The 15,628-nt window shown below is 42.0% G+C and overlaps 1 protein-coding gene across 6 annotated transcripts in view; it reads left to right on the top strand.

Annotated features, from left to right (window-relative positions):
* Window positions 1-10,118, top strand: part of PLCH1 (phospholipase C eta 1) — a 1,334,702-nt gene extending 1,324,584 nt beyond the window's left edge. For 4 of the 6 annotated variants that reach the window (XM_069618420.1, XM_069618421.1, XM_069618423.1 and 1 more), the window contains 4 exons: window positions 3,117-3,196; window positions 4,270-4,329; window positions 4,731-5,088; window positions 6,849-10,118. In XM_069618420.1, the coding sequence (XP_069474521.1) occupies window positions 3,117-3,196; window positions 4,270-4,329; window positions 4,731-5,088; window positions 6,849-8,866 (2,516 nt within the window). In that variant the 3' untranslated portion in view covers window positions 8,867-10,118. The remainder of the gene's footprint in view (window positions 1-3,116; window positions 3,197-4,269; window positions 4,330-4,730; window positions 5,089-6,848) is intronic. The other 2 variants (XM_069618424.1, XM_069618422.1) reach the window with 1 other exon arrangement.
* The last annotated feature ends 5,510 nt before the right edge of the window (window positions 10,119-15,628 follow it).

Genomic DNA, 15,628 nt, shown 5'->3' with positions numbered 1-15,628 from the left:
GGGTTTAGAGAGACCTTCTGGTGGGATCTTTGGGAATAAATATTTAAGCGACTTAAATGACTTCTATATCGTATAGTGATGTTAATTTGTGCATGTTAAAACTTAGGTAATGCAATAATGTCATATATGGTTTCATTGAATGTCTCAGAAAAGTCCCGTTAAGTTCATGAGGAAGGGCGTATGACAATGCAATTATGGCAACCAAGGAGTACATTTTGGTAAAATACTTTTCAGATTCTCGGTTTCCCAATACATGGCATCACATGTACCATTCTGGACAAACAATACATTGGAAGGTAGGTCTTGAACCATATATGAAAGGGCAACACATGTCCTATTGGAATAACCTATGTTCAATAGCTTCTATCATTAATCATTCCCCTACTCCTTTCTTTTTTTTCAAATCCTATGTTGTATAAAAGATAAATCATGCTAGGAAGGGTGATATTTTACCGCAAATAACCTTTCTAGACCCCTTTGCTGGATATTAATGATAATGTTTTGAGAATCTGCTTTGTATTAAGGAGACTAGTTGGCAGCTCCAAAGGTGATATGTGTCTTCTAGAGATTGTCATGGTGGTTGTATTTAAGGGGTTGGGTGCTCTTGGCAAATCACTCCAATACATAGGGTAAATCATGCTGTTTGTAGGACCCATAAATTATGAAGGCTTTAAAAATAATATTTTGCTGATTGATATTGGTTGCAAGAAGCACTTTGTGATCAAGTGGGTTTTCAACTTCATGTAAAATTAAATTAATAGAATGCTTAATTACATTATGCCTTGTTCACTTATATCTGTTTATGCATTTTACGGCTTGTGCAATTTGAAACAAACGTAACATTATTAAGTTACTAAAGGTGAGCTATGCCAGGATTTTATACAATATAAACTAGTGAGGGCCTGCTACTATGGGTGGAGGGCGCTGCCCACTCGCCTGAGGGGCAGGCCGCCCCTACTCGGAGAGGCAGGCAGCACACGCCCCCCTGTGCTTTATTTGCACAGGGGACACTGTGTGCTGCCTCCCTCTGAGCAGCAGTGCGTCACATGCTATGTGCTGGTCATTGCAGAGCCTTTTTGGTTCCACAACATATGTAGTGCATAATAATGGGATCAGCGGAAGACTGTCCCTTTTGCCTCTCATTATTGCACTATCAGCGAAGACATGCTGACTGAGAGTAGAGACGTTCTCTTCTGTCAGTCAGCATGTTTATGTTGTGGAGAGGAGGGGGGCACCTGACCTGTCTGTGGTGGCTCCAGGTGGGTGTGTAGGGTGCATGCAGGTAAGTGTTTTATGTAATGTCTATATATGGATTGCGTGCATGCAAGGAGTTGTATGAATGATGAGTGAATGCACCGGTGAAAGTGGTTGCATGTCAGCCCTTATCTGTAAATTAGCAGGCCACTAAACCCATGGGAGAGGCATGGCATTCGTTTTGCTTTACTCTTGCTGTGTGTGGAAAAAAGCAAAAATAGTAAGTGATGTGTTATTACATGGCTAGACTGGCCTACATTGAATAGCCATGTAATAACAATTAGCTTTGCTTTGTCCTTGGTGCACAGTTACTGTGCATCAATGGTAAAGCAAGCTTGATAAGTGTTTTTCGTGGCTTGACTGGCCTACATTGAATGTAGGCTAGTCTAGCCATGTAATATCACATACCTTTTCTTTATTCTTGATGCACAGTTCTGTGCATCAAGGGTAAAGCAAACATAAGTGTTGTTACTGGCCTACATTCAGTGTAGGCTAGTCTAGCCAGGTAATACCACTTATCACAGTTTTACCCTTGATGCACAGTTACTTTGCATCATGGCTAAAGTAAACTTGATCATTGTTATTATGTGCTAGACTGGACTAAATTTTATAGAGGGCAGTCTAGCACGTGGTACAATTATGTTTGATTTACCCTTGATGCACATGTACTGTGCATCAAGTTTACAGCAAACATGAAATGTGGTGTCACTGGCCTACATTCAGTCTAGCCAGGCAATATCACTTGTCATGTTTGATTTACCCTTGGTGCACAAGTACTGTGCATCAAGTTTACAGCAAACATGAAATGTGGTATCACTGGCCTACATTCAGTCTAGCCAGGCAATATCACTTGTCATGTTTGATTTACCCTTGGTGCACATGTACTGTGCATCAAGTTTACAGCAAACATGAAATGTGGTATCACTGGCCTACATTCAGTCTAGCCAGGCAATATCACTTGTCATGTTTGATTTACCCTTGATGCCACGTAAAAAAGGCAATGCCACATTAAGAAAGTATATGAAACTGGCACTACTAGTGTAATTTTCTTATACCTTCCTAATGTGGCATTTTTGATGGTGCATCAAGGGAAAAGCAAGCGTAAGTCACTAGACTGACCTACAATAGTAGTGACAGTCTGCATTTACTTTCTTAACATGGCATGACAATTTTTACTGAGGCATGGCATTCGTCACTTTTTACTTGACATCAAGGGTAAGGCAACATGATGAGTTTTATTACGTGGCTAGACTGGCTTATGTTGGTGGCTCCAGTCTAGCCATATATTGTTTGTGTGTCATGGCTTGTACATTTGGTAAAAGCAAACATAAGTGTGATTATTTGGTACTGTCTGGGGGGAGTCCTATGTTAATACTGGCATATATTGGTGCAGAATGCATGACAGGAACGGGCACAGCCAGTATGAAAAGGTTTTATATACTGGCATATGTTTTGGGTAAAGGCATAATGAAAATGTGCCGTGAAATGGTCCTGTGCACTGTTGATGACTTGCATCTATTGTTCTTTTCATTTGCTTCCATACAAAACTGATTGCAAACTGTGTGAGCTTTTACCCAATTTGATGTACAATGCATCATTTTAACTCGTTTTTGAAACCATTCACCCTTCCCTACTGAATGCCCATTTTTTGGTTCAGCTACCATGCTCAGCATGGTCACTGCAGCTTTTTAGACAGATACGTTTATGCCCCTCCATTTCAAAACTTCACCAGCTGTCACTGATATAACCACAATTGGAAGAAAAGTACTGTGATAACTAATACCACCATAGAGGTCAGTGGACATTTATTGTGGTAGGCATTTTCCAACTAATGGACTAAAGTTGCTTTCTCATTGGATTAGGTTATCGACATGTGTACTTGGAAGGACTGACCGAAGCATCAATATTTGTCCACATTACAATCAACGAGATCTATGGAAAGGTGGGTGGAAAACTGAAAATTGTACAGTCTTATCTCACATTGCACGGTTGTAATGGATTAATGGATTCAGCAAACCTGTATTTTAAGGAAACTGTGTTTAATATTATTTCAGTGTAAATTTGACATTTTTTACAACTGTATTATTTTCACAGTATCAAAATTCCAACGATTTGTCAATGAGTTTTTTAGTCAAATAGTTTTACCCGTCGCACTATAAGAACACTTGTTCCTGTATAGTACTATAGTGTATAGACTTCAACGCATGCGCTACTCTGCTGGTGCTAATAGACTCATATTGATACATGTGTTACTATTGCTTGTTTGGGAAGTATCCGTGTAGATCTAAAAATGAATGCCTAGGTCTCCAGGATTCAGAGTATTATAGTTTACTTTTAGAATGTAAATTGTATGCATGTTAATGAAGAGCTAAGTTGTAGGTGCTGTGATACTAGAGAAGAAGGCAGTTTAGAACAGTTTTTTGTCTAAGAGTGGACAATTAGAGAGCATAGTGTTCATACCTAAAATATCGTCTTATTAATGAGAATCTATCATGACAATGATGCCTTTTATTGTGAAAACGAATGATGTATTGCATTGTTAGAGTATATATCCTCTTGGTTATTGCAAAGTCGCTTTCCCCTTCTTCAGCTGGTTAGTGCTTTTATTATAAGAATACATTATTTCTAGCATAATGCACTATGTGAAAATATTGACTGAGAAAATATCTCACTATCTTTTTTTGAATGTGAATGCAATTTTTACCGAACTCCACTTAAATAAAAATCAATGAGCGTGATTCATACTACCCAGCCACAGGGGATAGCAGTTGATGGGTCAACCCTCACCAATCAAAATCTCAATTTATCAGTTAACATTTTTGTACATTCTGATAATTATCACATTTATTTTTCAGGGGATATTTTTCAGTCGATATTTTCCCCTGGATATTGGGATCATTTTTTAGAAACAAAACCGTTATGTAATGTTTTTTAAAATAGCATGTCCTTGAATTACCAGTCAATAGTTTAGTTATGAATGCATTCGCTAAAAATATAAATTTCTTTCCATTTCAGTGGAGTCCTTTAATCCTCAATCCCAGTTATACTATTTTGCATTTTCTAGGAGCCACAAAGGTAGTCTCATCAGCATGTACTTGCTAGGCACTGCTGTGTTAATTGGTCGCCACTCGCATGACCTGCAAGTGTCATATCACTCCATTTGCCACTTAAAGTGTGAATAAATTAAATATTGTTTTGATTAAACCATGCCCATACACTCCTTGTTAATACTTGCAGCAACCGATCCTTTGTAATATTTCTTTGACTCTGATGAGAAACATTTGGTAAGTGTTATCAATTATAACATGGACTGGCTTTCTTATTAGCAAGGAGAACATACATGCATGAGCTTGTGGAAGACCAACAGTTCGTAGTGTGCTGTGCAGTACTTGTATTTTTATTCTTCCCAGTAATAGATGGTATGGTTCTAGTTCTGCATTTGGAATGAATTTGTTTTGCTCTATTTCTCTTTTCAGAATAGACAGTTCATAGGCCTCAAAGGACTCTTCAATAAAAGTACAAAGCATAGTTCTCTAGAAAGCAGTGGCCACTGTGTTCGCAAGCGATCAATAGGTGATCGACTACTCCGACGCTCAGCAAGTGCACCAGCAAAGGGAAGAAAGAAGACCAAGATGGGTTTTCAGGAAACTTCAGATTTCAAAGATCTTGTGTCTGAGACAACTGGCACAAGAGAAAAAGATGTAGTCATAAGGCGAACTGCTAGGAGTTTACAAGCACGCCCTGCTTCCATGCCAGTTGACAAAATTCTTGCTGGGTTGACTACTCCTACATTGGAAATAGTTAAAGATGCTAAAGGAAAAGACAACACACCAGGTAACGTATTTGTAATCTCATTGTTTTATACAAAATATGATTCTCTTATCATCTCAGATGACTTACTCTAGTTGGGCCATTTATCTCTAAGTGGGCTGAACAAATACTTTGGTAAGGAGAGTGTGACATTTTGCAAACAACAACACATTTATACATACAACCCAACACATAATCTGAGAATACAGCTGGCCTGACACATTTGTTGTGTGAGTAGACTTTTACATGGCCAAAGGTTGAGCCCACTGTACAATAATTATGCGTCATAAGTAAGCAGTTAAACACTGATGCTGGCCCTGCTTGCTCCCAACACTACCACTCGTCCATACTTATATAACCTTCCTGATTATCAGTAGTCCCCTTATCTATGCACACTTTTATCACTTAACCTCAGAACCTATTACAATTCATTCACCTTTACTGAGGCACCTCATTCAACCACATCAATCTGTCCACCTCTTTTTATCATCACTCACCCCAACAATCACCAATAGTGGACCCAGACCTGCAACTCATGTTTATTCCCATCACACATCAACACTATCTCTCACCAAAACCCTCACCATTACTTCCCCCCTCACGTACTCCCACTGTCACCCAGTTTAATTATTTTAAGTTTAGAAATATAGCTTAGCCAACTATTTGTCCACCTTCACACTTTCACCCGGTTCTCATTATATTTCATCATACCAACAGTCACACATTCTCAGGATTCATTTTTGTTCAGTTACTCCAACTCTAAGGGCCTTATTCACAGACACGTTTTATAAAGGCAACACCCCCACTGGAAAATTATCTGTGAATAAGCGCCTCAGTATCTGCCAGCTAATATAAACCCTCCATTTACTGGCACATGCCTCATCTATGAAACTCACTTAATAATCAACACTCTGTACTTAGACATTTGTTTTTATCCATGCCTTCATTATCTTGCAAACCCTCTCACACATCCACTATTTCCCCCTCACTTGTGCAGAGTAACAGCAACACTATACACCCTTCACACTTTTGCATTTCTATAGAGCCATTTCCGACTCCATTCTTTCTATGCCACTGATGATGTGTGTTATTTTGTCTGTACTAGAAGAAATATGATAACCCTTTTCTATGGGCAACGTTAAGCCTAAATACACTAATCATATGACTATGCAAGTAGCTTGTTTGATGGGGTTTTAAGCTGGATTGTTTCTTAAAAAATACCATGCTTAAAGCTTTCTCAAAGAATTGAAAATATCCTTGTTTGTGTTTTTAACTGTTTAGAAATATTTCTTGTTATCTAACATTGTTAGCACTGACACTGGCACTACATAACTAGCATGGTTTATTCTTGGTGTTGAATGATCTAATGCCAACTCTTGCACGCTCATAACTGTACATGTTATTAGATCTTTGAGTATGTTAAAAAGCTGTTTGTTTTGTTTTTGTTACCATGCTTCTTTATAGTTCAAATCTGAATAGGAAACTACAGAAGGTAAACTTTAATCACTGAGCATGGTACCACCTTGGCATTTGTAACAAGTATTACATCACAGATGTGATGTAATTGACATTTAGTGGACACTTCAATGGAATGCCTACAAATGTATCTTCTCATTTATTCATATCAACCCACCTATAATAACCAGACCTGCATATCCCCACAATATTTTTGTCTCATCACAACATTACCAGTTTGACATTATACATTTGTTTGTGCGGTCGAGGCTATGTTGTATGCAGATAATCAGCAATATAATTAATGTGCTATTTATTTGATTTAACAGAAAGCAGTGAATTGAAGAGCAGCAAAATGCCAACTAATGAAGAACCTATTTTTATCACACATGAGGAAAAATCAAAATGTTGGCTTTCTACATCTCTGTCCCAAAAACCTACAAATCGGGATGACATGAATGTGGTGACTACTAAGGAGTTGTTTGTACATGAAAACATGGATATTTTAGACCTTGCATGTAGAATACCCATTGAAGCTCATAACCAAGTATGTCTTAAAAGTCGATTGTCCATTGAAGCTGAAGATCTTGAGTCCGTGGAAGAAAATCAAAATCTGGAAATGAAAAGATGTGAGGAGAAGGATAACATGGCAGAGGACAACACTGTTCAGAGAGAATCAATGGCTACCAATTTATTTTGTCATGAAGCTAAAGATTGTGTTATGACTTTATCTCTTTCTACTATTGATGCACATTCCACAATCAATGCTGACAACCTTGTTTTGCACTCAACTGAACCAATCCATGACAGCGAAATTTCTAACCTTATCAATGAGATCTCCTCATCGAATGAAAGTGATATGGGCCATTCAGTTTCTGCGTTAATTAAGCTCTTTGATACCACGGATGATAAAACTGATTTAACTTTTGTTTCAAGCCTTCACGGAAACAGCTGCCAGACACTGATGTCTGGGCATTCACAGAAATTTGCACTTGGTCTAAACACACCTAAAAATCCATCGTTTAGTGGTGTCTATCCTGTGCAATCGTCTATATACTCAGCTGCCAATACTACTGTATTCTCTTGTCCTGAAACAACTGAGCATTCTGTGTACACAATTACACATGAGGATTTTCTTTCACCAACACTTGACTATGAAAGGGAAAATGAAATGGGTGTCCATAAATTAGACTGCGCACTACAGATCTCACCATCCCCTCAGATATTACAAACGAAGAAAGGAAAGAAATGGCTATCGAGCTGGGATACACTAGACAATTGTAGCCCTAGTGCAGAAACCGATAGACTGGGCCCTTATATTAATTCGGTAGGAAGTAGCTTAGTTGATCTTGATGGAGAGTCTCAAGACCTATTAACTATGACAGAGTATAAAATTGAGGAAGTGAGTCAAATTGCCTCTCCTTTGAAAACAGGGCATAGTGTGGGATCACCTTACTGTTATAATAATGGCATGCAAAACATTGTATCAAATGAAGATGACCAAAATTATCTACTTGACAACTTGGAAAACTTCAGGACTCCAGTCAAACACAGAAGTCCTCAGCAGTTCTTTCAATATGTTGACTTTTTGGATGACCATGATCTGCAAACTGTTCAAAACCCAAATGATTCATTGCATGTCTTCCGAAAAAGCAGATTATGTAATAGAAATACCCCCAAACCAAAAAAGTCTTTACCTTTTCATTCTTCTGCAGTAGGAAAGCAACCTAGCCCATGCAAATCAAAAAGCCTTGGGGATTTGACATCAGAGGATATTTCTTGCAATTTTGAGAGTAAATACAAGCGCATAAGTAGAAGTTTTCTTTCTTCTGGCATTGGAAGCGAAATGACTGACTCTTGTACAATGAGTTTAACGCAGTCTTCTGACCCACTTACAGAACAACTGCGAAAGCTTGTCTCTTTTGATCAAGAAGACGGCTGTCCATCTTTTTATTCTCAGCAAATTGACAATGATATCCCCAAGCCACTGGTGAGAAAACTGTCAACCAGAAGTCAAAGCAGGGTGCGCAATATTGCTAGTCGTGCCAGGGAAAGACAAGAAGCCAACAAGCAAAAACTTTTGAACTCTGGTGTCTCCGGAGTAGTCCTTCGTAACAAACCAGCTGCGTCTCCACATCCTGCAAACAGACATTCTACTGGCTCGTACATAGCTGGGTACTTAAATGATTTTAATGGGGAGAGCCTTGAAGGTCGAGGTGTACCAGAAGGTTCATGTACTTCACTTCATTATAGATATAAAGATCAATTTTGCACAGATTATTCGGCACTGCAGACCAATTCCTGCACTGCCGACAAGCCCGAGATATATTTCCTACTACGACTATAAACTTTATGAAAATAAATATTCCAGTTTGTTTGCACACACTTTTGTTCAAGCAAGAACACTTGTTATGATGAAGTTCAATTCTTGGCTGGCTTGTAAATTATTCAGAATGCATTTCCAAGCTGGTGATTTAGTCTTCCTTTAAGTTAATGTGTTCTTCCTGTTCAAATTTCTGTAAATATATTCTATGATTCTTTGTTTGTTTGTACATACTTTGTTGCTTTTTAAAGTCTGCTAGCCAGGGAATTATTTGCACGCATGAAGACCTAAAAAGTAAAATTTTTAAAATGCATGTATATTTATATAATCAACCTTTGTACATATGCACACATCATCACCAAAGGCTTATTCACATAACATATCACACTATATCTCCCTAAAGATTTTAGTAAATGATACAGGGCCTCCTTGCAATTTTAGTGATATTTTCTTAGGAATCCAGTTGCCGCAGTCACTAGTGGAAGGGACTGTATGATCCTGAGTCATGCTGGCCCTTCACGTATTGCCCATTTCGGAGCCCCATACAACTCCAGGGGAAAATACTATATTACTGCATGTGGTAATATCTCTTCCAGTAGTACTTTTATGTGGAGGAACTTTCTCCACACAAAAGCAGGCAGTTTGACAAATTCAGTGTTTCATAACAAACTCTCCCAGAGTTGTGAAACATCCAGCTTAATGAAATGGTGGGTGTTTTACCACTACAGCCAAATGTACAATGAGACCCACAGAATCATGGTCATTTTAAACTTTTCTTTAGCTTAGCCACAAATGTGAAAATGTATAGTTTAAAACAAATGTATTTTAATTTATTTTATACACAGAATTAGGGCTAGTGAAATGTTGTAAGAATGAATGGCTTACTTTCCCTTTTGAACGTTACCTACAACGTGATGCAATCGTGGTGTTGTTTCAGAGCATGTAATTTGCAGAGGCAGCTATAGAAAACATTTCATGTTGCATACTTAAGTCCACTTTTATTTTATGTCAAGTCACAATGTTTTTCTTTGATGATTTTTATTTCGTACATTTTTATTAAGCGTTTTGGCGCTGACATTTCTACCCACCACCCCAATGTTGTAGCATTTATCCTTAACTTCTCTTTTTATTGAGACCATATTTTTGACAGTCTCTCATAAGTAAACACCCAAATTAATAATGTTGAACGTTTGTAAAATAGGCATGGCCTTTAGAATCCTGAAATATTTATTTTACCTCAGAAATAAATAAAAAAAGAAAATAGGGTGTGCTTCTACTTTTCTTGTTTGTGCCTTCTGCTTCAATATTATCTATAGAATGGATCATTTTATTTAAATTTGTGGATTTGGAAGCGTTATTTACAACTGGATACCAAGGCACTGCCCATTTGTGGTATGCAACAAGTTGCACATTACAATTCATATTGAATACATTATAAAATCATTGTGTTCCATATGGTAACTTCCAACATCAGCAGAGATTGCACATTGTGGTACACCTTGGTTTCAAAATGCATGCGTGCATCATGCCTCACGTTTGCGTGTGCAACAATCGGCTTTATTTGTTTTCCATTTGGATTCTGCACCACAGGGCAGTGATGGTTGCATATTCGGGTCTGATGTGAATCCACATGAATCAAGTAACATTCAGTGAAGGTTCAGATAGCGGACTTGTACCCATAGCCAATATAGCCTAAAAAGGCCCACATACTGCAGATTACAAATTGTGGATGGTTTAGGATATTCCTCCAGCCAAAGGATTTTCTGATAAATTAGGTAATTTTTCTAGAAACACACACATTGTGTTAATGGCTGTGATTCAGTTTATTCAAAGTAAATTGCTCAAACAGCCTTTGATAGCTTGTAACTTTCTCTGATGGTGATTTTTCCCTGAGAGAACGCAAATTGCTGTGACATACTGGAACTAACACTTCTAAACTACCAGAAAAACTGCTTTAAAGCACATCCATGAGTATTATCCAGGCTTGCCAGTGTGAATTAGTAGAGGATAGAGAGAAATGTTACCTAGCAACCTGTATGAATGAATCGGGTATGTAAGGGAGGCATGGTATGGCAAGTATGACACTGACACCATAGATTCAATTTCAAAACCTTTATTCAATATTCGGGGTTTGGAAAAACTCCTAATTTGCCCTATAACTAGGATGGGAGCCGTCTCTACCATCAAATAATAAACAAAATGCATTCCTAGTCCGTCTCTGTCAAATCAAAGATGGCCTATACTAACAAAACCTAATGCCTGCCCTATCTCTTATACAAAACGTGTGTAAAGTGGAATATGTATGCAAAGGAAAATCATTGTCATAACATACAGAATCAATGTGGCTGAGTCAGCTCTCCTTCCCACGTTAGGCAGTACGGAGTAAGGCGGTCCCTGTACACAGGATGACACACTCTGGCTCGGGTTCTCAAAACAAAGGCAGTTCAAAACGTGGATCGAGGCCCGCTTGGCCTTCCACGTTAAATTCACTTATTCTGGCTTTCAAAAGTTCTTTCACAGTTCAACAAAAGGTTACACAGGTCCACCTTGATCGGGCTCGGACCTTTCGAAGCAAAATGTTCACGTAGGTCTCCCTCTGCCGGGCTCAGACCTTTCAATCACATCACTTTCCGGGGTTCCCTTCCCCAAGCTTAATCCACATTCTTTAGGGGTTCCCTTCCCCTATTTTATCATACTTTCTGTCTCTCTCAGTTAGGCTTGGACCTTTTCCTGATGTCGAAGACTTTCAAATGTGCAAGGCTTTTGCTATGCACCTCCGCAGGACCACTTCGACTTTCCCTTTTACTTAGACCCTTGTGTTATTTGCCCCAGTATCTCTTGGTCTGGGTAGTTCAGTATTACAAGCACAAAAGTTCAACATTCACCTTGTTTACTTCCCCTTTGGTCAGGGTTATCCTTGAAAACACCTTTTTCATGTTCATTCACTTTGTCGCTTGATCACAAAAACAATTCACCTTTCGCAGAGACTTTCCAGTGGGCTACTTCCTTTCACTGGACCACTCTGCTACTCTGTATCGCTGGCTTCACAGTTATCGGTAATTAAAAGTTCTGCACACATCTGCCTTCCTTCGCGTCTCATCCACACGTGCAGCCTTCAATCGTAAGATATATTGTTGAACTTTCAATCTTTCCTGAACACAAACTGGCCTTTCATGTCTCGCCAACTCACCTGCTGTGTGCATTCCTTTCTTGTCTTTATTGTTTCAGTTCACGAGTCAAGATTAGTAACACAGGCTTGGCCTCGCCTCTCCAACTGGGTTTGCCACATCTGGGGGTCCCAGCTTGGGGAGGACGCAGTGGCCGTCACCAACTACTTCCAATCCGATGCCTGCCTGTGAGGGGTGCTGCCCTCTAAGAGAAAGTCCCTGACTCCTTCAAAGCTTTGCTTACCATCGGCAGACAAGTCGACAAAGGAGAGATCTAAAGGTGGCCCCTCACTGCCACCTTCGGCGAAGCCATCGTCCAGGTATATGACCCCATCGGCTGCTCAGCCTCCCAAAACAACTTCATTGTCAACGATCACGACCCCGTAAACAAAGGTTGCTGCTACCACCCCATTGACGATCGTCACGTCTTCATCGAAGATGGGCCTGGCCATGAAGGTGGTGTGCACTTTCACGGCGGCGGCCACTCCTCGAGTGTCCCTACCGCTGTGGCATGAAGTAGCTGCAGCAGCGCCGCCTAAGGCATCTGGCGTCACAAGCATGGGGACTACCCTTGCCACTCCACTCCAGAAGTCTCTGGAGAAGGAAAAGAATAGGATCCCACCTATGGATCCTAAGAAGGGTGCAGGGCCTCAAGTCACTCCAGAAGAACTAGTGCAGATATATATGAGCTCCAATGAAGGGAGCGATAATTGACCCGAGGACTATTATTGGGACCATGAAAGAGGTTGTGGTAACGTGTCTGTTGGGAGGTCTCCATGGGGTGAGACCTGTTCTCCCCTGTGCCAGAAGAGGTGCCCCAGCCCAGACCCTATGCCACCTGCTCCTTTCACTCCTCAGCCATGGGACATGTCATTGGACATTCTGATGACGCTGCACACACTTTTGTCAGCAATCCAGCAGAGGCTATCCTGAGACATTCTCTATCTCAGATCCCTCGAAGGCCTCCGGCCGCAAGCCCGCCACAGCGCAAACATAAGTCGAAGGACCCAGCTGGCCCGAGGAGTCAACTGACACCTGCCCCCCCACCTCCAGATCATGATTTGACTCCACCTGTGGAGCCGGCACCACACACAGACATGAGCACAGGTACGGCTACTACGGCGATGGACACAGACGAGGCTGATGACTTCGTACCAGCTGACAAGGGAACCAGTGGGCACAAATGAGTCCCGCAGGGCCTCTCCACGGATGAGGTTGGCTCCTTTCATGCCATGATGTCCAGGGCCTCGGACCTCTTTCACCTGGTGCCTGAGGAGACTTAGAAGGAGGGATTCCTGTATCAATGCTGCAACTCCAGGCGAAATACCATCTTGTCCAGCCCCTTGCTAGATGAAATCTGGGAAGAGGGCTTGGCTCTGATGAAGAGTCTGAGCACTGCTCTGCCCAAGCGAGATAGACTTGAGAAGAAGTGCAAGTGCTTGAGGTCCCAGCCTTCTCCCACCTCAGTGGTCTCTGATGCAGCCTGGAAGTGCTCAACGAACCAGTCTTCATCCATGGTGCCACCTGAACAAGAGGGGAAGAAACTGGACGTGATGTGTAAGAGAGTAATTTATACTGAAGCCGCCACCATTAAGGCCTCTAATACCCTGGCCATTCTGTCCCTCTATGACCGGGAATAGTTATAAATTGGGCCCTATTCTGGACTTCCTTTATGAAGAAAAGAAATTTGAGGCCCTGTTCCAGGAGGGGAAGGCGGACCACGCCATTATTGTGCTGGTGGACATCGTGGACACAGGGTTCTGCCAAATAGGCAAGGTAGTGTCTCTTCGTCTGCAAGGATGTTTGAAGGTCACCAACTTCCGACCGACGTTCAGTCCAACATTGTGGACATGCCATTTGATGGATAAAACTTTTTTGGCAAGACCGTCGACGAGTCTATACAAACTATCAAGACTGACATAGAGACAACAGGTTATATGGGGACACTACAACAGCGCCGGTTGTCGCCCTTTCGTTCCTCGAGAGGGAAGTTCGACAGGTCCTCCAAAGGGTATTCCACCCCTTACCAGCAACCTTCCCTCACCACGACTAAAGAGGCATACAGAGGCTGCTCACAAGCATACGGCAGCGGAGAACGTCAGCACTGCCCGCAGGCCAGGGTGCCAGCGCTGAAGCATGCCTGAACCGGCAGTGGACTTGGGCCCCACTTGTACATGCCAGGGGGGGGCAGCTGGCGAGGTTCTTCAATGGGTGGAAGAGCATCCCCACAGACAGATGGGTGCAGGATGTTCTCAAGCAAGGGCACACGTTGGAGTTCCAACGCAGGTGTCCTCCTGTTGCTCGATAAGAACAGCACGTGGCACAGATGCTACAAGAGGTTCACGCCATGTTAAAGAAGGGGGCGAATGAGACCCTCCCCCAGAGCCTCCGGAGCATACTGCAGATACTTTCTAGTCCAAAAGAAGTCAGGAGATTGGAGGCCGATCCTGCTATTAAGGCACCTCAACAAGTACTTGAAGTCGCAAAAGTTCAGGATGGTCACGTTGCAGTACGTGCTCGGCCAACTGTAATAAGGCGGCTTCCTGGTGTCGCTGGATCTGGAAGATGCCTAACTTTCACGTCCCCATCCACTGGAAGCACTGCAAGTTGCTGCAGTGCGTGGTCCAGGGATGGCACTATCAGTTGAAGGTGCTCCCCTTCAGCCTGAAATTGGCCACAAGAGTATTTACGAAGTGTTTGGCTCCGGTGGCTGTGCATCTTCGCCTTGAGGGCATCCACGTCTACCCCTACCTGGACGATTGGCTCGTCTGATCCCACTCCCATGCCCTGGCGGGCCAACACACGTCAGGGGCCGTACATCTGCTGACGGATCTAGGATTCTCCATAAATTATCCGAAGTACAGCTTGGAGCCATCGCTGAACGCTCAACATGGTCGCTTGTCTGGCATCCCCCTCGGGAGAAAGGGTGTTGGGCATGGGGATGGTACTGCGCCTGTTGTCTGCGCTGTCGGCTACAGTGCAGGTCGTCAAGTTGCTGTTAGGCATGATGGCCTTTTGCATCAGCCTCGTCCCTCTTTGCAGACTACAGATAAGTCTTCTCCAGGAGTTTCTGGATGCAAGGTGGCTGCAGGTCTCAGGCTCGTGGACGGACAAGATCGCCCTCAATGGGGACTTCCAATGGCAATCCAGTGGTGGAGTGTGCACCCTCGCCTCATGCAAGGAGCTCCATTTCTAGTACCTCCGCACCAGGAGACAGTCACCACGGTTGCTTCCCTGGAAGGTTGGGGAGCCCACACCAGACAGTTGCACGCCAGAAGCCTCTGGCGTGCAACTGTCTGATGAAAAGACCCTTCACATCAACATCCTGGAACTTTGGGCAGTCTTATGAGACCTCCGGTCATTCCTGCCGTCGCTGAAGGGGAAGGTGGTGAGGATATTCATGGACAACACCACCACCATGTTCTGTATCTGTTAGAACGTCCTACCACTCCTGGTCCTTACATGATCAACGTCGTTCAGTAATCTAAACCCAACATGGCACCACATCCACAATACGCTTTTGCCAATCATGACTTGATGCTTTCCATATCCCAAAACAGACAGTAGTTACTTCATTACAAATTAAATGATTCCTGGGTCTGAGTCCCTATAGATACCT

This window comes from Ambystoma mexicanum, chromosome 10 (assembly GCF_040938575.1).
Source record: "Ambystoma mexicanum isolate Mex_15411 chromosome 10, UKY_AmexF1_1, whole genome shotgun sequence".
Taxonomy (NCBI): domain Eukaryota; kingdom Metazoa; phylum Chordata; class Amphibia; order Caudata; family Ambystomatidae; genus Ambystoma; species Ambystoma mexicanum.
The sequence above is the reverse complement of the archived record's forward strand: the minus strand, read 5'-3'. Positions and strand labels throughout refer to the sequence as shown.